Below are 22,957 nucleotides of genomic sequence, written 5' to 3' on the forward strand. Positions count from 1 at the left end.
GATAAAAGCACCTGTTGTTGTTGAAGAGGAGTGATTTGGCTCCGGCTCAAAATGTCAGAGTGACTGCAGGGGAGTCACAGTGGGCAAGTGGGCTTTTTGGGTTTTCGGCACCTCGGTACATGTCAAAGCAGCGCTCAGATCCAAAGTGACAGGCATGTCGAATGCTTTTTAAGCAGTGTCTCACATTTACTTGAGTCAAACACAGATTGATTCCTGTGTGCAGCCGGCAGTATGGATCCAGGCTTGTTGGAGGAGAGATCAAAGCTTTTTTCCCTGCACCTTGTTCTCTGGAAATTTATTCAAGAGCACAGAGTTGAGTTGATTTCAATATCCTCACCAGCGGTGTTACCGCCCGGCCGCTCGTCTGTGACAAATCGGACTCGCTGGTAAAGTAACTACGAACATTTACTCGGGAACAGTTGTGAGCTTCTTGTGTTTATTGAGAATTTTAATTTTACGCTGCTTCATAGTTCGACATCCTCAACAACGTCTCTGTGGAAACTGTGGAGAGTTTTTACTCCACTAAATTTATTCCATAGACATTGTTGCTTTTAAATTGCAGATTTTACTTTTAAGATCCTCCCAAATTCATAAGGACACGTTGATGTAATAAGATTCATATTTTTACTCTGAGCCGGAAAGCAATAACACACACAAAAAATAAAGTATTAGTAAAATAATTTGTTTTTTTCAACTCCATTAATCATTTCTCAACCTCTCGTTTTATCTTTAGATCATTTTGACAGGGTTCAAAACAACATGACCACAGGACGACTCACTGCAAATGTAGAATAGATTAAAATCTAGACTCATCTCCTTGTGTTTATCTGCCTCTGGTTACATCACTGTTTATCCAGACTCATATAGAATATGTGTGAAAGTTTGTTGATGGTAATGGTGTGAATCACCACCTCGACCTTTGCCATCTTAGTCTAATCAGTTCATCCAGGTGGACATTTGTGCAAAGTCTGAAGAGATCCTTGTTCATAAGGTCAAAATCATGTCTGTGACTTCGACCTTTTGTGACAAATTTGATGAAGTTCAGCCAAAGTGGTATTAAGATATTGTGTCCATGAGAAATAGGCAGACATTCATTTTATATTTTAAAAGATGAAGATGTTTCATAAGATTTAAGGTTTTTCTAAAAAACATGACGATAATATCACACATGATAAAAAATACCTGCATTGTTATTATTAATTGTTACTTAAGACTTAAATCTGTATGAAAGCAGCAGCTGGAGCCAATGGGAACATTGAAAACAGTAACACGACTCCAGATGTAACGGGCAACGACTGTGGATGAGAATCGATCATAAACACAAAGTGAAGTGGGAATGAGCCGGAAATCAGTAAAAACGAATCAAAATCTTTCTAACTTATGATGTTAGTGGCTCGATTGACGTCAGTGACAAATGGAGGCTTGTCAGAAAGGACAGATTCTCTGTCTTAAGGAGGAAAAAAATGAAAATGTTCGGCGAAAACAGTTGTGAACATTTTTCCACTGTCCTTGAATTGGAGTATTTTTATATTACTTGGCTCTTATATACTTCAGTAAGAGGTCTGAGTGCTTCCTCCGACACTGCTCAGACGTCATGGCCGCCTGCATGCAGACTTTAAGTAGAGCTCAAGAGGGAATCCCTCCCCCTCCTCCTCCTCCTCTTCTTCTTCCACCTACATCTGGGCCCACCGGACTCCCATCGACTGCGCCGCCGAGGTGGGAAAGTAATATCTCCCCCGGGGGGCATTTTGCACACATTATCTTTGACAGGTTCATTACAGATAAGGAATGTAGAGCAGACTTGCTATCAGCCCCACGACGTAAAGACTGCAGGAGGGGGGGGACATATGAGTAAGAGAAAAAGAGGAAAAACCAAGTGGGAGATGGAGAGCGACGTGTTGGCTGCAGGATTAAATCAGCACTGACAAATAGAGAAAAGCTGCTGTGGAAGTAGCATTTTATGTTGCTTGCAGCGGATCACATGGATCGAGCACATGAGGGGGATTTGCACTGCGGCAGCGGTGGCGGTGGCGGCGGCAGAGCTGCAGAAGAGGAGCCATGTGCTCTGTTTGAATTTCTTGAGTATTTTTAGTTCGTCTTTGTAAATTCAGAAATTGTGTGTCTGCTTTCTCCGAATGGTACAGTAGCAACCGTAGCTGCAGGGGAGGAATCGTGCTGCTGTGCAAACATTAAAAGTGCAATTTAAGTCGGCCCGCTTAAATGTTTTATCTATCTTTATCTTTATCTGAATATTATCTGTTACTAAATCCAGAGGAGAAATGAGTTTTAGTAACAAACTTCTGAAAAAACGACCAAAGGACAAAATCGGCTCTGAGTTTTTTTTTTTGACAGATTATTTCTTTAACCAGCTCTGAAAAGTTGCTGTTGTAGCCGTGATAAGATCAGACAATTACAGAGAACGTCTGCCATGTAATCCAGAAAGATAGAAAACAGCTTAACCTTTTAAAAAACAGAGGGTGGAGGTGGGTGGCTTTCTTAAAAGGAAATTGCATCATCAAACCTACCCTCATCCTCCCGTTGCGGATCGCCGGTCCGTCCTCTGCCAGCCGTAGGACGAACAGGTCCATCTTGTACTCCCGCCCTCCGCGGATGCTGAAGCCGAAGCCCTTCACGCTCTTCTCCAGCTCCACCGTGAAGAAGTCGAAGTCCTGCGAAAGCTGAGACAAGCAAAAGATCAGATACGATTAGATTCAGTGAGATCTGAGCAGGAAACGGACCATTACCGCGGAGAACGGTAAAAATAAATGAATAAGAATGGAGCGAATGCAAAGTAAACACAAAGCAACCAAGAGTTTTATGAAATACATCACGGTTAAACCAGGGAGCGGTTGAAGGGGAAAACACTTCCTTTATCTAGAAATATGTGTCTGTATCAGCTGAACACTTTGTCTGCTCGCTTTAACAAACACATACAACACCAAAGGGAAAACAGCCAGAGAGGTGCTAATGCTTCACTTAGACAGACGGCTTCGACTTCAAGTGGAAATATGTGGATTAAATTTGGGGAACAGCTCAATTATAAAAGGCTCATGTATAAATTTGGAATATATTTTATTATTCTTTACATACTAGACCTGTAAATTGCTTAAAAAACATTTAATTGAGTGTCTTGAGTGTTAATTATACGTATTTCATTTGTTCAAAAAATATCTCAAAGGGATATAAAGTGTTTAATAATGGACAACCGTGCTTGCTTTATTAAATATAACTTTATTATACAGTTGCCATAAAACAACCACCAACATTACCCAGAAACCCTCAAAGGCCTTTCTTTGTCATTAAAAAGAAATAGGCTCAAATAACAACATGACAGCGCTATTAGAGTGCTAACTGTTTAGCTCGTGGCTACAAGATATTGATTGAAACTACGGGTCGGGACAAAGGCCAAAATAAGAGAATGTGCATTAATGTCACGTCAAGAGGAATTTGCGTTAATGTGTTATTATCGCATTAACATTGACAGCCCTGATATGTTCGTATATGTCTCTCTATGTGTAGAAATTCAATATATGTGCATATATTATATTTCTGTGTGGGTGGTCCCCGTGTCGGTGGGAGACGTCCTTACTTGAACTGGCGGCATCCTGTAGTCTGGGATGGCGAACTGCCTGGCGTCGGTGGCGAGCTGCCTGTAGTCGAGCAGCGGCGGGTGTCTGTAGTCCAGCGTGGGCGGCTGCCGGTAGTCTGCCACGGGCGGGTGTCTGTAGTCCACCGGCGGCTGGCGGTAATCCGTGAACGGCGGCTGTCGGATGTCCGGTTTCACGTCCTGTCTCGCCTTCACCTCTGACCTGTAACTAACGGACCATCAGAACGGAGGGAAAAAACCGCCGTGAGGATTTCCATCACCGTCTCCAGCGTTATGTGTCGGTTAAAGGGATAGTTCAACATTTTGGCAAATTGGCCCATTGCCATAATCCATATAGTCATAGCAGTAAATTTGTTACCTTTAATTGTCGATGCAAGCTATTTTTAGAACGGCGGAGCAGAGCCGCGAGCTGCTCAGAGCTACGCTACGGAGGCTATTTCTATTTCTATTTCTTGGTTTCCCTCATTAAACTCATCAAATACACAATCTAACAACTCCAAAATGCTCTGGTGGACAAGTTATGACCTGCACATTCACCACGCTATGAGATAATAGCAGTTTTTTGTGGTAAATTAAAATTTTCGGCAAGCAGTCTCTGCATTTGCCTAGAAAACAACTCTGTCTGGTAACGTCACATTATTATCTCATAGCGTGGTGAATGTGCAGGTCACAACTTGTCCACCAGAGCATTTTGGAGTTGTTAGATTGTGTATTTGATGAGTCTGATGAGGGAAACCAAGAAATCCCATGAGCCTCCGTAGCGTAGCTCTGAGCAGCTCCCGGCTCTGCTCTGCCGTTCTAAAAATAGCTTGCACTGACAAATAAAGGTAACGAACCAACTGCTATGACTATAGGGATTATGGCAATGGGCCAACTTGCCAAAATGCTGTACTATCCCTTTAATGGAGCAGAAACTAATGCTCTGGGGTCACCCGGTGTTGACGGAGACGTCTTGTTTTGGTTTCGCGCTGACGACCATTAAACCAGCCTAAATGAGGGAAATTAAACAGTTTTTCACCGCACATCGCATGAAATGTTTATAATAAAAACAAGTTGTCCCAGAGGCTGCTGATGCTGAGTACAAAGAAACTTGTATACTGTGCAAAGCAGCAGAGGGAAAATGCAATGACACTGTGGATTTTGGACCCCTGTAGATATTGGTAAAATATTCAACAGATCTCTATAAAGAAGCAATTTATGTAAATAATTTAGCGCTCCATAAGAGTTAAGTGATGTTATACAACAAACTGGGGAGAGAGCGCGAGCGAGCGCAGGATGAGGAGACAAGACAGTGTGAGCGAAAAAGACAATGTTAGTGGTGAAAAAATAGAGAGAGAGAGAGAGGATGAGGAAGAGGAGGAGGAGGAAGAGATGAAGGAGTGACAGAGAGTCAGAGAGGATGAGGATGGAGGGATGAAAGCGCCTGCCTCCTCGTACCTGTGCTCTCAGAGGAGCAGTGTTTTGCCCCAGAGACAGATCGAGGGCTAACCTATAAAAATGCTTCACTGCATCAGCAAATCATGACAGCTTTCAAAACCTGACACTAAAAAAACAACATGGGTTTCATAACACGCCGCCGCCACTCTGACAACTCAACCTCAGCTCATTGTGAACTCCTCCTCCTCCCACTCCTCCTTCCTCGTGTCTTACCTGCTCTCGTGGGTGTAGGTCTGAGGCGGAGGGGCGGGCAGCTGGGTCACGGGGCTCTGGTGGGGGATGGGGTTGGGGTTGGGTTGGCTGACGGCGGCGGCGGGGTTTGGTTCTGTGGCCGGCGGCGGCTGCAGGTTGGGCTGCGGCGCTGACGAGCTGGGCTGGGTCTTGGGGCTGTGCTGCTGGGCCATGGGGCTCTGCTTCTCCGAGCTGGGGGCTGACGGGGGGTTACTGATCTCTGTGATTCAGGAAAAAGAAAACAAGAGAAAAAATAAATCAAAAACAGAACAGAAAAATGTGCTTTTAACTGTTCGACCAACCCCTCACTCTGAGCTCCCATTTAATTTGGGTTTACAACCAACCACGCCACTGTATCAGACACTGTGATTGGCTGTAATAACAGTCATTTGGAGCCGATAGGAATGTTGAATTTATTGAAATGACTCTTGATGTCACATTTGGATGAGAATTGATCACAAAAACTCAAGAGAGAAGTAGTGATACACCAGAAAACGATAAAACTACTTAAAAATGTCATTACTTTTAACTTTAGTGGACCGATTGAAGTCAGTGACTCACATTGACGAACATGGGCTCGTTAGAAAGAGTAGATTCTCTAGTTTAAGGAGAAAAAACAACAAATCTACAGCTCAACCTGTCCGGGAGTAATAACGCTCTAAAGACAACAACATATTCTTTCGTTTTCTGTATCAGAAGCTAGCAGCTAAGACCATGTGCTATTTGATGTTAGGCTGGTAACATAAAACAGGTTTATCAACAGGTTTTTTCCCCCTGGGAAACAGGTTGATAAGAGTCAAACCAAAACAATGAGCTGAAAGATGCTAAAACGCTTCAAGCATAAAGCTCATACAAACTGCAGAGTCTCTGTGGGTTTGACTCCATTAGCAACTTCTCTCATGTTACACATTTGATGATTTGATCCATTGTTAAAAAAACATTCTAATTTTCCTTCGCAGTTATCAACAATTTAAATTTAAAAAGATCAACACTGTGGTCAAAAATCAAAGTAGAACTTAAAGGGTTTCTTGTAGACGAGTAAACAAGTTTGTTTTTCGGTCTAACTAATGTTTTAAATCCAAATCCACAAAAAAACATTTGCAAAGCTGATTTAAATGAATAAATGTTGCAGTGTTTACATCATCTCAAATCACCACCAAATGTTGATTAGAAGGGAGAGGAGAGCTCAAACTTACAGCACACAATATAACTAAATTACTCCACAGTGCTTCTAGTGATAAAATCTCCATGTGTTTCCTTCAGTTCAGCTCTTAACACAGAGGTTATTACACGTGCATGAATGGAAAAGCATACAACAGGTGAAGAGGCAAACCAGTCATCAGTATAATTTAATCATTGACTTTTTTGTTCAGCGTTAAATCCACATTGCAGGTCATTCCTCAGTCTGACAAAGTCTAATAAAGTCAGTGTTGCTTGCTTTTGGTAATTTCCAGCCTGTTACCTGCCGGAGGTGAGCGGTCAAGAGTCTCTTTGGACTTGGAATCACGTTCACTAAAGAAAAATGAGCGTGATAGTGGGATACAATAAGAATCACAGCACAGTATGTGTGCGTGCGTGTGTGTGTGGGGGGTTATTGTAACCACAGGAGACAAGCCGGTGCGTTCAGGCGCAGCCGTGCAACAGTGTGTTACCGAGTGTCGGAGATGAGATGAGATGAAAACAACTCTGAATGTGACAGTGACAGTTAATTTAAAAAGAATCACACTTTCGCAAAACTCATATTACAACTTTCATTTGCAGTCATAAATCATCAACTGGCTGCGGCGTCGCACATTCAACATGCTGGTGTGTAATAATCTCCGTGTGTGTATGTGTGTGTGTGTGTGTGTGTGTGTGTGTCCACATGCTCGCTCACCTTCCTGCGGTATGATCCTCAGGGTGACGCTGAGGCCGGCGTCTTTGATCAGCTTAACGATGTCGGCGTGGGGCATGTTGACGATGGACTGGCTGTTCACCGCCAATATCCGGTCTCCCACCTTCAGCTTCCCGCAGCGGTCGGCGGGGCTGCCCTCGATGATGCGGCCAATTTTATGTGGCACGGCTGTTGGCGGATTTCAGACGCACGCACAAACACAACATACACACACACACACACACACACACACACACACACACAGACAGACGCTGCAGGTGAAGACGAGCTCGGCAGCAGATTGCAGGATTACGCTGGTGTGTGCTCACACAGCACTCACTCACTGAATGACTGAATATGTCTCTGTTGCTCTCATTTTGCTATTCACCCCAGGCTTACGTAAGGCATCCAGGTTTTTTCTTTTTTTCATTTTTTTTTTCATATGCGTGTGGGCGATGCACTGATGCTGGCAGCAGCAAAGCAGAGATGTGTGTGACTGACGTATCGTGGGAGGGCATGTATAATTGAAGAGATAAAATGAGAGGTGCTTCGCTCTCTGTTGAGCCATGACCTCTTCTTACACTTAAGTTGCCGCTTGTGTCGACACTAGATTAAGATTAGTTGTCAGTTAACATGTGTCTGAGAGGTTTCACATGAGTTTAGCACTCGAGGCAGTTGTTGTGTAGAGTAGAGAGGATGACGGATGATGCACGAGCATCTACTTGACTCCATTAAAGGGGAATTGCAAAGTTTTTTTTACAATGTGGACCTTATTTCTAGCATAAAATACGATCTTTTACTCACCCCGATAACTTTGGTGTCATTACGAGTCGTTCCGATGAAATTAGATCCAGCCGAGAGCCGCGTATATCCGTATGATGCGAGTCTACAGGGCAGCGGGATGCAGCCTCTAAACAACACATTATCTGCCGCGAAACTCGTTCATTTCACCAATATTTTATTATGATACGCTAGTGCTATTCCCCTCTGAGTCTGGGGTTAGCTGTTATCAACATCCGGGGTCTGTAGGTTGACCTACTGACCTCTGACCTCGATGATATCATCTCTGAGCAGTGCGGCTTGTTTACTTGAAAGTTGCTACTGCTAATACTATGGTCTGTTTCTGCGTGTTTCCGACTTGTCAGAATAAAATGAGCAGCTGGATGAAGTTCAGCTTCCACAGGCTTCCTCTCTGCAACCTGGACTCACTAAAGCTCTGGCTATGTTGTGCTAAAAATGAAGGCGAATGCCGAAGTGGAATCATTATTATCAGAATGAGCCGGGCAGCGGTCGGAGATGACATCATCCAGATCAGAGGTCAGTAGGTCAACCTACAGACCCCGGATGTTGATAACAGCTAACCCCGGACTCAGAGGGGAATAGCACTAGCGTATCATAACAAAATATTGGTGAAATGAACGAGTTTCGCGGCAGATAATGTGTTATTTAGAGGCTGCATTGCGCTGCCCTGTAGACTCGCATTATACGGATATACGCGGCTCTCGGCTGGATCTAATTTCGTCAGAAGGACTCGTAATGACACCAAAGTTATCTGGGTGAGTAAATTATTGTATTTTATGCTAGAAATAAGGTCCAGATTGTAAAAAAACGGCAATTGCACTGAGAACAATCATCAGACTCACTGTTGGCGGCGGCCGCCTCGGGCCGGTTGAGTGAGCTGATGATGACGAAGCCGAAGCCTTCGCTCTCCTTCCGGTTGATGACGACATCGCTGGGTTGGGCGTTGGCGACCGACGACGACGTCCCGTCCGAAGCGGCCGCGTTGCCCATGCAGGCGTTGGCCGCCTGCGTGGCGCCGGTGCTGTTGCCGTAGGTGAAGTCGCTGCGCGGGGAGCTGTGCTGCGTGGAGACGGAGCCGGGGCTGCGGCCGTTCTCCGGACACAACTCACCTGTAGAGGGTTAGAGGAAGTGATCAGCTTCATTTGTGTAGCTACATTAGGGCAATTCAAACAGCTTTACAGGGCAATAAATTATAAAAATGTAACAAAGGATATAATTAGATTTACAGTTAAAGAGTGAAGAGAAAATATATAAAAGGTAACTAGATTGATTACAATGTAAAAATCACCATTAAAAATAGCAAGAGTAAAGCCAAAAGGTGCAAAGATTCAAGAAAATGATCTGAAATTATGATGTTTTTCTTAAACGTGGGAACCCATTTTGTCATATTGGTTTGAATATTTCCACCATTCTTGCAAAAAGGTTTGTATCATAGCTCAGAAAAATGACACCCTACCATTTGATTGATATGTTTTTGTTTCTGTCTACCTTCATGCATGGCAGTGTATCCTCGGCTTATTCAACTTTATATTTATTTTATTTGTATACGATGTGACTCCTGAATCTCTCGCCTGTATAAATTTGAATGTGTATGTGAGCCAAATGTATGTTTGTCTGTTTTGTCATATGTGTTCTTTTTTTATCGCTTGAAAATTTAATAAACATATATTTAAAAAAAGAAAAGAAAAAATATTTGAAATCAAATCCAGGTTTGTTCAACACCATCTTTGAGGTTATTCCAGGTTTGTGCTGCATGATAAATCAACACGGCTGCACTGTGTTTTGTTCGAACCCTTGGGATGTGCAGCAGACCTGAGGGTCCTAGAGGGCTCACAGGTCACAAGCAGATATATTCGGTCACTGAGCGAGAGTATGAAAGTTCATCAAGGGCGAGGACGAAGAAAAGTGGAAAAGTTGCTTTTGCACAGGAGCAGAAAAGTATCGACAAAATGAATGAAAAGCATTGAATGTAAAAAAAGAAAAAGAAAAAAAAAGGCTGCTGTGACGGATGTATGATTACACATTAGACACATTAGATTAGTTGGTATTCTAACAGTGTACGCCTCATATATTCACATTTTATGAGTAGTTTAATACATCTTTTTATGAACTGGAAATGCCATCATACGCATATTATTATGAATTTAAGAGTGGAGCTGTTTCAGGTGATGCTCCCCCTCCTCCTCCTCCTCCTCCTCCTCCTCATTAAGCCGCCTATACCACGGTCGCTGTGGGGCGAGAGGAGTGCTACAAAGAGTTGATAGTTGACATTTCTTCCATACTGTTGCGTAGAGCAGACCCGAGCTCCATAGTGTGCATGTGCACTAAAAGCACCGTCTTTATCGAGACACCTCCAGCGCGCTGAGCTGTCAAGAAAACCCACTCACTCCATGCAGCCTGGAAGGCGTCCAGTAGACTCTATTTATATTTCTCACTTGGATCCGTCTTGTTTGCAGCTCGACTGCCTCTGTAAATGAGGTCAGTTTAAATCAGACTCCATGCGGTGGAGTCGGAGGCGGTTGAGGAGCGTTGTAGAGAAGCAGGTGGAGGGTTTTCATCATGACCACAACATGTTTAGAGGCACCACGTCTACAGAGCGGACACTAGGTGGGGCTGTTGAGGAGGAGCCACAGGTTTGTATGTATGAATGTGAATGTTTCTAAAACTGGCTGTGGTCCAGGTCGAAAAATCCTGCATCAGAAGATTTTAATGTTTCATGCTGATATAATTCACTAAGACCTGCGAGACCTTTGTGAAACCAGGAGGAGATTTACCTGCACAGAAACTAGGATTTAACCAAATCCTGTAAGACTGGTGAAGGCAGGGACCGAATAAAACATCAAATATGGGACTAAATACGATGCAGCTGCTTCTGAGGGCGACTTCGGCTGCTGATTTCGTTCATGGACAAAATGATTTGGTTCTTAGATGGAGAAACAGAGGGGGAGGGGGGATCTCTCCAGGGGCAAAAAGTGTCTGCACTGTTTGTTCACAGGAATTTTAATAATTTAAAATATGATTAACTTCTGGGAACTCTTATCTCGCTTGCGACTATTTTGTCTTTGATCCCAACGACTGTGATGTTAGACTGATTTCAAACTATTATATTAATAAATGTATGTTTTAAAGTAAATTAAAGTATATTTGACGTGTGCACCCATACAGGACATGTAGCCTTTTACGAAAAACAGTGTTTTTACAAAAAATTTAAAATCCCAATTAGTAAAAATAACTAGTGACTAGTTCATCTTGTTATATACAATGATCAAATGAAGCACAAGTATCTCTAAAAAGAATGTAAATGTTTTAGTAATTTTCCAGCTCATTTTGTTTTCAGAGATCAAACTCAGTAACAAATTCCTCTCTTGTGCAGATAAAAGCAATTCCCATCTCTCGCTGTGTTGCTGTTACACTAAGAATTAACCAGTGTGATGCATTATTGCTTTGGCAGACTCCAAAAATGATATTTCAAATGTACAAAAACAATTAATTTCTACATGCAAGAGCATTTTTTTCCCCCTTCTACCTCCCCCCTAAAAATCGGACGAGCCGGAGCTGAAGCTAAAAGAATCAAGGACGCGAACACAACACAACACAGCGGCGCTCCACACAAACAGCAAAACATCAGTCGCAACGTGGTAAAAACACATCATTAAAATGCAGCAAGGAGTCGAACCAGAGACGGAGAGAAAGCAGCTCCTAGCACCTCCAGCTTTTATTTTTTATTTTTCTATTTTTTGTTTATATATCCTATGTGTGTGTGTGTGTATGTGCATTCTGGCATAGTGAGTGATCAAACCTGGTGTTGCTGTTTTGATAGCTCACCGGGAAGCAGCGCTGTGGTTTTTCTGTAGCTTAAACAGTCAGGAATTGAAAACTGCCTTTTTCAGTTTAGTGAAATAAAAAGTTACAGCGAGATTTGTCGCTGCAGAAAGGGAACATAACCCACATGTAGCATGTCTTTACAACAACAACAAGTGCACAAATAGTTATTTTTTCATGAGGGGGAGAAAATATATATTCCCCAAAAAAGAAAAAAAGAATAATATAAGGAGAGTGATTTGTATGAGCTGAGAGCAAGAGGGCAGAGTCTGACACCTCACAAAGTGCCAGTGGGAGTCAGACAATTAGGATGGAAGTAAGGGCCACAGAGGAGGCCAGGCGTGAGTCAGACAGTAGCCTTTGGTGAGATGAAATTGACAGAGAGGGCGGAATAGAGTGGGAAGAAGTGGATTGGTGAGAAGAGTGTGTGCATGTGTGTGTGCAGGGGAGAAGAGAGGGGAGGTAAGGGGGGAGGAGGGGAAAAAATAATGAGAGCAGAGGAGCCTGGAGTTCACAGGAGGAGGTGCCGTGACTGTGACCATCTCTCTCGACTCCGAGGCGATGGAGGTGGAAGACGGACCGGAGACGGAGAGCGACGGTGTGAGGGACGAGCTAATGTGTTGTTTTAGGAGAAGGAGAATTACTCAGAGATTAGTTGCCTCGGTTTTCTGACTGATTAAATCCCGTTTCCTGGATCGTTACAGGACGCGAGAGCTGCAGCGGGCGGCGAACGGTGGAAACAGGAGGAAGGAGAGGAACCAGAGAACAGAGTCCACCTCATAATCCTGTACTTTAAAAGGCGTCATGTGCTGTGATACAACGTCTAATTAAAGAATCAGGGTTAAATGTTTATCTCAAGGTCAACAAATCAACTAAAATGACCAAAACCTACTTGTAGTGTGAAGCACAAAACCATTTGACACACCTGTCCATCAGCATCTATTAGTAGATCTTTAAAACTTTCTCAGTAGATCTGAAGAACAATAGAAAAACTAGTCCACACCTGGGAACATGTGCAGCAAAAGAGGTGGTAACACTTTATAATAACTACACACTGTTAAGCATTAGTTAAGCATTAATAAATACTGAATTCTTCATTTATAACGGATGAATATGCTTATAAATACAGTTAGTGCTTATCAATGATGAGTAAAACATTTTTAATTGCGTTTATAAACTACATACTAATGAGTATTCATGTGTTATAAATGATGAATTCAGTATTTAATGCTTAACTAATGCTTAACAGTGTGTACTTATTATAAAGTGTTACCAAATAGGTTTGTAACTGCTATGAAATAACGTACAGTAAAAGAGACGGAGCTTTATTCCCGACGTTCAAGTTGCAATTCCACATTTGACCATAAGTGGAAAGGTGGCGCTGTTTGTGTTTTTTTTTTTACACGTCGACTCTTCGAAATAAATTAAAAGAAAAATGTCCTGGTAATTTTTTACTGAAATGTAGAAGAGGAAAGAAGAAGCAGGCGTATAATTTTCACCCAGAACAAGCTTCAGTAAACGAGCAGAACACTTAGCAATCAGTGGTACTAAATATGATTTAACTCACTGCAAATGTGAAGAATTTTTGTCTAATATGAACAAACTAGTTTCCTCATAAAAATGCTAAACAGGCACATGCTTGTTGGAATTTAATTCAACATTTAGTTAGAACTGAAAGTGTGATGTGTTGAGAAATTCTCCAAACAAGATGAAGCTGTGGCCTTCAAATCCAAGTGCATTATTGGTTACTTTAATTTGAAAAGTAGACTTAATCACTTTATATAATTTAAATAGAGTCAGCTCAAATAAAGAGGCTTCAAGCTGCAAAAACAGACTGGATTGTCTTTTTCTCTTAATGTTACAGTAGGTTGGATGTTGACTTTCACTCAGGCCGAGTTCAGGGATCTTTACAAACCCACATTTAACAGTTTCATTTTAAAAAGACTAACTTGTGTAATTTCCCTAAAGAGCTGGATGCTGTGAATGTTACACAGACACGAGTAAGAAGTGAACTCCACATTCAGCTGCAAATTAATCCACATTTGGTGCAGTAGTATTTACAGCAGCAGGACACCAGCAGTGCCCACGTTCATCATGATGAAGAGACGTGTCACACAGAGCAGCAGCAGCAGCAGCAGCAGCAGCAGCAGCAGTAGCGTGGCTCACTCGTGTGTTTTTAACAGCGCAGCAGCTCAGATCGTCACACACGAGACTTGTTAGCGCAATGAACTCACTGTTTGTTTTATGGGACAAAAGAATGTCAGAAAACTGCTGCTTCCAAAAACTAGTTTCCATCAATCTCTAAAATACTAATAAGTTCATTGTTGAGTGGATTCACCAGGCCAGATCATGCTTTGTAACCCTAAACTTGACCTTTGGCCCCCCTAATCACTTCCAACTCTTCTTTAAAGGGATAGTTCAACATTTTGGCAAATTCTCCTATCGCCATAATCCCTATAATCATAGTAGTGGGTTCATCACCTTTAATTATCGGTGCATGTTGTTTTGGGATCGGCGGGGCAGAGACGTGAGCTGCTCAGTGAACACAATGGAGGTGAACGGTACAGGTCCTCTGTCCCTCATCAAACTCATCAAATACACAATCCAACAACTCCAAAACGCTCTGGTGGACAAGTTGTGACCTGCACATTCACCACGTAGTTCAGAGTATTTGTCCTGGTGAATGTTTGAAAGAAATATCATCATGGTGTTATCGATACATCATGAGACGGACCTATAGACAACCTTAACATAACACGCTCGTGCACCAGTGGTAATCTCATGGTGTGTGAGTAGTAGGGCTGGGACGATATGCTTTTCTCCCGCTTCGATTCTTCTACGATTTTTTGGATGGCGATTCGATTTAAATTGCGATTCTACGATATTGCCGATTCTCTCGATTTTTAGTCTGCATTTTTAACATTTATCTGCACACAAATACTGTAGGAGCCTATAAATTAACATACTCCATTATAAAGTGAACTGAAGCCCTTTTCAAAACCTGTACTCTCTGTATGTAAAAAAGGCGAACAAATGCACATTGCACAATATAATAAAAAAAAAAAAATCGATTTTTGAAAAAAGAAAATCGATTTAAAAAACGTCAAAAAAGATATCACGATATTTATGTGAATCGATTTTTTCTCCCACCCCTAGTGAGTAGGGGGGTCGTTAAAATGTACGACCAATAAAGTCATAACAGCTCTTTCCACACTCCTCTCTCTCTCTCTATGACTAACAGCTCTCTGATTTACACTCAGGATTTATCTGTCAAAGGTTCATCCAGGTGTCCCAGCAGTCACAGCTCACACCGTGTCATCACCACCTGGACTGAACCTCTAATCACACACACACATACACACTCACACAGCTGTCACGTCACCTTGCTCGCTCTCCTCCTCTCTCATAAAAAACACTTGTCTTTTTCCTGTTTTCCTGCAGAGACTTTAATCACTTAGAAAAAACGACTAAAAAGAAAAAGAAGAGGAACAGCCTAAAGAGACGATTGATATTCCTCCTCATGCTTCTCAACTCTTAAGGAGCAGATTTTTGCCGGCTAAATCATAAAATAGTGAATAATTACAATCATATTCCAACTTTCATATTTGGTGAAAATCATTCTCCTTGTGCTTAAAAATAGATTTCTAATCATAGTTTCCCACAGTCTGAACGATCGGCTGAATGATTGAGGATTTCATTTGATTTGATGATGACGATGATGACGAACAAAAACGCAGCCACCGGTCTCCTCTTCCTCCCTCCCTTCGTGTTTCCTCACCTGGTGCCGGTACGCGCCTCCTGATGACCAGGTTGACCTGGCCGTTCCGCGCCGCCCCGTGCATCAGGTCGATGACGTATCTGTGCGGCTTCCCCACCACCGGGATCCCGTCCACGAACAGCAGCTCGTCTCCGGGCCGCAGCCGTCCGTCCAGGTCGGCCGGACTCTTCTCGATGATCGCCCCGATCAGGATCTGTTACCAGACGACGTTGGACTGTTAGAAACAGGAAGTGTGTATGTGTGTGTGTGTGTGTGTGTGTAGGGTGTTTGGACTACTAAGTGTTCAAGTGTCGCATGCAGTGGGTGTTAAAGTGGTTGTTATGGTGATAAACAATTAGCTGAGTGGGAAGTTTGAGGTGTTGTGTTGTTACTTTCACAGACAGCAGAGAAACAGACACGGAAGCAGCCAGAGCCATCACTCTCTCAGGGGTCAAAGGTCAAGGGTTAGGTCGGTACTAGAGCACTGGAAAAGAGAGTAACGACACGCATTGGTTCAATGGAAGCGCCTCCTGATGGAGGAATATGAGTATTGCAAAAGCGCCCAAGAACTGACATCTCTGCATTGTTGGTGAATGAGCAAGTGTGGCATTTTCAATATTTTAAGGACATTTATAGATGACCCACGTTCAAAGTCAAAGTCAAAGAAAATTTATTGCCATGTCAACCAGTGACAAGGAATTTGTCTTGGTTTGCTCTCCAGTACATACAACACGACACGACCCCACATGAAAAACACATGCGGGGTTAATAGCATCATTGAGGATCCTTTACAGATAAACATTAACACATAGGCGAGTAAAAAAACGAACAAAAAAAAAACTGTTGTCTACATCAATGTTTCAATCTACATTTTGTAATAAACAAATTATAAGTATAATTTGATATGACCAAGACACCTAAAAACAAAAACACGGTCGTTTTCATCAATTTACAAGCAAGTGGGCAACACACATACATTGGAGTGAATGAGTTTTCTGGGCGCTTTTGCAATACCCATATCCTGCCACTCGGGGCGCAAAACCCTTACCAAGGGAGTCAATGGTGGTGTCGTTACTCTCTTTTCCAGTGCTCTAGTCGGTACGGTGGGTGTACAGTACAGTACAGTGTGTGGTGTAGTGGGTTAGAGAGGAGAAAATGACAGGGTTCCACGCCCATCGCCATACGAGCCTTCTCACGCGTCTCCGGACTCACAGGCTGCCCGGCCTCGTCCCCGCCCAGCACCCGGAAACCAAACCCGGACTTCTGTCTGCGCAGGTGGACCTCGATGTCCTGGTATTCCACTCCTGAGGAGGAGGAGATGATGAATTTATATTACACTATGATTTATATTACACTATGCACATTCACCACACTATGAGATAATAACGGAGCGCTACGAGACAGAGTTGTTTTTGAGGTAAATTCATGCAAAATCGCTGATGCACATTCCTGTCGGGGGCAGTTTTTCAGCAAGCAGTCTCTGTATTTACCTCTAAAACAACTCTGTCTCGTAACGTTCTGTTATTATCTCATAGCGTGGTGAATGTGCAGGTCACAACTTGTCCACCAGAGCGTTTTGGAGTTGTTGGATTGTGTATTTGATGAGTTTGATGAGGGAATCCAAGAAATCCCATTAGCCTCTGTAGCGTAGCTCTGAGCAGCTCGTGGCTCTGCTCTGCCGTTCTAAAAATAGCTTGCACCGACAATTAAAGGTAACAAACCTACTCATAAAACTATAGGGATTATGGCAATGGGCCAATTTGAACTATCCCTTTAACTGTTTCATGCTATTCTTCACATTATTGTACATCTAATTTTTATGTTGAATGTTTGTCTCTAGACGACCACTTGACAAGCCCTTAGGGGTTCTTTTTTGGTTTCTCCTGCACATGTTGTATCTATTCTATATATTATATGTTTTTTTTTGTTGTAGTTCCACACTTTCATCGTGCTGTTTTATATATATTTTTTCTCATGTGCTAATAAATACATCAAATCAAACGTCCTGGTCCTGGTCCTGTAGCTCACAACATTTACAGCTTCAGTTCAGCTTTCAGTTTCATAACAGGGTCCCTGCAGAGATCTGTACCTGAGGAGTCCACGGGAAAAACAGTCCTCGGTTGGCCGGGTTCTGGATAAAGGGAGAGAGAAAAAACAAAGAACAATCAAAAAAAACAAAAAAAAAATACAGGATGCTCCCGTAAACAACAACGGACACACAAATATTGTTGGTACACAGACAGAAAAAACACAGAGGCTCTCCCAGAAAAGGCAGAAACACGGCAGAAAAGGCCCTGTCTCAGCATTAATGTCACCGCAGAATTTCAGCATCATCCATAAAAGTCAGGAAGTGCTTACAGCGTGTAATACACCCCCGTCCCTTATTTACAGTGTGAGGTGAGATGCGGGCACTAATCTGCAATCAGAGGGGCTTCGCTCGACGACATGATCTGCAAAAGTGGCGAAATGAACTCGAGCGCAAGACGAGAGAGAGATGGAGAGAGAGAAGGAGAGAGGAGAGAGGCTGCGGATGAAAAATTGATTCCAGTTGTAACTGTTTTAATCACAGCGAGCGCTCTGCTGGGACTTCGGAGAGGAAGGATACGGCTGCAGACGAGAGTGACGCAGCCGTTGCCACAGAAACCGCGTACACACACAAGCAAGCACCCCTCTCTCTGAGATTTATACAGGATGTGAACCGAGCAAATATTTATAATAAAATCACCTTGGGATGAGATGAGGAATAAAACATCCTTTTTGCAGTTATTCTCTATTGAAATGCAAGAAAATAATAATAATAATAATAAAAAAACCTCCTAGAGTTCCTCTGAGGTCTCAATCGAACCACATGATCCTTATCAGCACCCGTAGTTTACTGGCTTGTCAAGATTTATAGATTCAATTTCTCTCCGAGCTCTTAAAAGATGCTGTGCTGCAGAGAGAGAGAGAGAGACGGTGTGACAGGTGTTTCAGAGAGAAGGAAATCACCTTTAGCTCCTCTCTGCAACAAATCAGACGCCACAGCTGTTCCATATGTAAACACACTGTTCATCAGAGGATGAGAGGCCGCCTTAAGTCGTCTACTTAAGGAGGACACTTGAGGAAGCTACTTAAGGAGAAATCAGAGGTACCTTTTAGTTTTCCCTCACATTCGTTGCTAAGATTTATTCCTTAAGCACAAGTGTTTCTACTTCCTTTCTTCTCCTGCCTCACGCAACACGAGGCGATCATTCACTGCACTCATTCACTTTCTTTTCTAGACTGTAGTTGCTATAATTTTGTCTCGAGGAGCCGACTTTATCCTTATTCCTTTAATGAGACTATTTTGATTCGCTATCTTTATTTTGTGTCCTTTCAGAAAAAACTTCCTTTTCATATTTGAAATAATTACTTCAGAATAAACCACCGTTGTTGTTGCTGACTCAATCGATGCTCCGTGGCCTTTGTTCATTCATTCTGCTTCCTGATTATTATTTCAAACCTTTTCTGAACTTCCTACGCAACAATAAGACTCAAATACAGAGAAAACCTCGCAACTGTTTTTATTGAAAGTAAAACCTTCACTCAGGACTTGAGGATAAAACCTTAACCTGAGGTGTTTTGTGCAGCTGGCTCATAAAGTCTACTGTAATTTAACTGAAATGATAAATGAAAGTTGAGTAGATAGAAATATCAATAAACATAACAACATTAAAGGGATAGTTCACCCAAAATTCAAATTTCACTCATTATCTACTCACCCTCATGTCAACTAAGAGCTGTGAGAATTTTCAGAGTCCTCCGTTCCTTCTCTGAGTTACAGGGGGGTCCGTGCAGCAGTATTTGTCCATATAATGGTTGTCAATGGATACCAACTTTCTTCGTCCAAAAAGACACACCAAAAAACATCCAAATACCTCCATAGTGCTCATCTGTAATGTCCCTGTAATGGGGACCGAAAAAAAAAAAAAAGGTTTTTTAAGCTTGTTTGTAGCGGAAGCTCCCAGTGTCTCAGTTCACTGCTCTTCCTGTGTCAGTGCAAATCTCTCGTGATTTGCACTGACCGGCGGAACAATTTCTCATGTCGGGGCTTCAATACAAGAGGGACATTACAGATGAGCACTGTGGAGGTATTTGGATGTTTTTTGGTGTGTCTTTTTGGACGAAGAAAGTTGGTATCCATTGACAACCATTATATGGACAAATACTGCTGCACGGACCCCCCCGTAACTCAGAGAAGGCACGGAGGACTCTGAAAATACTCACAGCTCTTAGTCGACATGAGGGTGAGTAGATAATGAGTGAAATTTGAATTTTGGGTGAACTATCCCTTTAAGTCAGGTAAACTTGGTCTGCTGAAGATCACAGCCACTAAATGAGACCATCAAGAATGAACCTTGAAAACAAACAAACAAAGTTGGTGGAGGGTAAAAAGAAAGAAAGAAGTAAAGTTAATACTATTGCACCACTGCAGGGACCATTGTTGGTGCTTTAGAGAAAAGACTTACTTTATCAGCTCTGTCAACTTCATTTAAAGGGCCAGCTCACCCAAATTAAAGGATAACAAAGTCTAGAGTCGTACACCAACATCCCTGCACAGGAGACGCTGAGAATAGAAATGTGTTGGTAGGAGCCTCCATGTTACTGTGACTCAGCAGAAACCATGTTGTGGATCGTTTTAATGGGGGTTGAAAAAATACGATTCAGTCTGAGTCTGTTTACATAATCGCTGACGTTAATCAACTCGTGAAAAAAGATTAAGACTGAAGAGCAGGAGGTCAGGAGCCCCGAGGTTGTGACGGCGCTGCATTTAAAAGGTCACGCTCTGCCTCACCCTTCATCAGAGACGGTGGCAAACGGAGCATTCCCTAAAACACCCTGCTGACCTGAGCGCTGACCTTTCCTGAGAAAAAAGGCAGCAGCGAACGCTACGCAGAGGAGCTGGAGACAGAGAGAGACAGACAGAGAGAGAGAGAGAGACGCAGAGACAAGAGGTTTTGATGAGGAGACTTTCTGACAGCCACGTCTTCCTCAATCACAGCAGGTGCCTCAGAGAAGAATGAACAACAGTGAAAAACTTTATCATCTCCTGTCGACACAGCTCACACACATTCATTCAAATCTTCTTCATACTCATGGCTGCTGGACACAGTTTTGTTGAGGAGGAAGTTTCTATTATATAACCACAAGTAATAAACATTTGTTTTTTGGTAAATTTGATTACTAATAGACCAATAAATAAATGCAATAAAAGCATTTATAGCTTCATTAGAGCCTTTTATACTCAGAGAGCTACTTCGAATAGCTCCTCATGTTCTGCATTACTGGTTGTTTTTTTATTCACAAAGTCTAAAACACTGAAATAAATGAGATCATTTAACAATTTAAATTAATTAAAGTTAAATATAAACACCCGAAATTTACTTTTTTCATTATAAAGTTGAGCTGCTATCACTTAAAGCACAAAATAACTCATGACTGACACTATCTCAGCTCTCTCTCGTCTTTTGTCTATTTTTATCCTTTTTTAATATTTAGTTTTTGGAAGTATTCTTTGTACTTGGACTTATTCAACTATGTTTCCGTGTTCTTTGCACTGAGCTCTATGTCAAATTACCTGTAGGTGTAACAACTACTTGAAAATAAAAACTTATTCTGGTTCTAATACTGATTCTGATAAACCGTGATTTTCACAGAGAGACGATATAAAAACGATATAAATCAACACTGAACAGACTTAATTCAAAACTCCATATAAGTACATACTGTACAGACCACATTTTAAACATTTTAACCTTTTCCGATTACCTAAATATCCACGCTACAGCCGTTCATACACACTCACACATAAAAAGCGCAGCACAGCATATGTTCGTTTTCACTGCCTCGTATTCACTCAAGGCTGCGGGAAGTGATGAAACCACAATGAGAGAAAATGACTCTTATTATTATTTTTTTAATCGAGCCAAAGGGTTGTGTCCTCTGCGTGAAAAGCTCAGCGGCTGTGTGAAGCGTTTATTCAACTCATCTCTGCTCGTGAAGCGAAGCGTCAGAGTCTGGATGTAAAGATCCTTTCAGGGCAATAAAGAGGCTGTTATAGCGGATATACCGGGGGTTTGTTTGTGCGCGTGCATCGGCTTGTGTAGGCATTTAATGAACAAAGATCATGAGGTAATAGCAGGATAAGTAGCGGCGAATGCTAAAAGAGGAGGAGTGTGTGTGTGCGTGTGTGTGTGTGGTGTATATCTGCAGAGCTTCTGATGATTATTTAAAGCGGAGGTATTTGTGCTGAAAATTCAGCGTCAGATCTTTGAGTTTGATAGAAAGAGGTCAGTTTCTTTTCAGTGGAGCAGCAAAGTGAAGAGCGAGTCTCCTTCTTTGTGTGAGAAGAAGTGAAGAGAAAGAGAAAGAGAGACAGATAGAGAGATAGAGTGAGAGCGATGAATCTTCACCGCATCACCTTTTAATGAGGCGTCTACATCAGCATCAGCTTCAGCTTCAGAGCGACAGAGGAGAGTTGTTTCACAGCGCCACAGCTCTGGTACTTACGCCTACTCTCATAGATTGCCCTGGACTTCTCATAAAGGTCATAGGGGTCGGGTTTAGCCAGGGCCAGGGCCTCGGAGGCTGAGTCTGGGACCGAGGCCCTGTGGAGGTGGTGGTGTGTTGGGAAGGGGGCGCTGAGGGGGATAACGGGGGCCGACAGGCTGGTCTGAGCGGGGCTGCTCTGGGACTCCCACTGCTCCAGCACCTGTAAAGCACAGCGGCATGAAGGGTCAGTCTTTTATACGCCATCTTCCAAGCGTTACCATACCAACTCCTTGTCGATGCTCGATTTTTTTTTACTCGGTAACCATGACAAAAAAAGTTACTGTCGCTGCAGCTGTCAAGGTTTCTGTTCCCACACTGCATTTTTTCTTCAGATGACAATCTAAGCAAAGCTAAAACTAATACTAAAACTCTGTTACAGTAGCTGGTTGGTTGAAAATATATAAATAAAACCATATTGACCCAAATGTAAGACAACTATTTACATGAAGGATATTTGAGGACCAACTCTTGTTTGAATAAAGACAATAATTAATCACAGATGTAATTTACCTGAGAGATGTTTGTCTCATTATGTTTTCACTGTGTGTTTATATGTTAAGTTAATTATGTTTTGAGCCCTGGAATATGTATGACCTCCCTTGAAAATTAAAAAAGATTAAAAAAATTAAAAAAATAAAGCTGTATAACACACATTAAACTCTGTGACACCACATTGCCTCATTGCTTTGACAACTCTGCAGCAAATTTATCATCATCCTCTTAAAGTTAGCTTCAAAACTTCTTCAAAATTCTTGGTTAACTTTGTCCTATATTTAAAGGAAGTATATTCAAAAGGGGGGAAAAAATCTTATATTTGGGTCAATACAGTAATGTTTTGGTATCATTATTATTTATTTTA

At 42.2% G+C, this 22,957-nt stretch overlaps 1 protein-coding gene across 12 annotated transcripts in view; it reads right to left on the reverse strand.

Annotated features, from left to right (window-relative positions):
• magi2a (membrane associated guanylate kinase, WW and PDZ domain containing 2a) overlaps positions 1 to 22,957 on the reverse strand; it is a 263,837-nt gene that overhangs the window by 7,816 nt on the left and 233,064 nt on the right. For 4 of the 12 annotated variants that reach the window (XM_085769100.1, XM_085769107.1, XM_085769109.1 and 1 more), the window contains 9 exons: positions 22,057 to 22,258; positions 17,618 to 17,659; positions 16,717 to 16,832; positions 15,550 to 15,742; positions 8,792 to 9,058; positions 7,152 to 7,337; positions 5,258 to 5,495; positions 3,590 to 3,815; positions 2,526 to 2,678 (listed from right to left, as the gene is read on the reverse strand). In XM_085769100.1, the coding sequence (XP_085625226.1) occupies positions 2,526 to 2,678; positions 3,590 to 3,815; positions 5,258 to 5,495; positions 7,152 to 7,337; positions 8,792 to 9,058; positions 15,550 to 15,742; positions 16,717 to 16,832; positions 17,618 to 17,659; positions 22,057 to 22,258 (1,623 nt within the window). The remainder of the gene's footprint in view (positions 1 to 2,525; positions 2,679 to 3,589; positions 3,816 to 5,257; positions 5,496 to 7,151; positions 7,338 to 8,791; positions 9,059 to 15,549; positions 15,743 to 16,716; positions 16,833 to 17,617; positions 17,660 to 22,056; positions 22,259 to 22,957) is intronic. The other 8 variants (XM_085769108.1, XM_085769101.1, XM_085769106.1 and 5 more) reach the window with 4 other exon arrangements.

Source organism: Trachurus japonicus, chromosome 23 (assembly GCF_045865225.1).
Source record: "Trachurus japonicus isolate A0001 chromosome 23, Traja_1.0".
Classification (NCBI taxonomy): domain Eukaryota; kingdom Metazoa; phylum Chordata; class Actinopteri; order Carangiformes; family Carangidae; genus Trachurus; species Trachurus japonicus.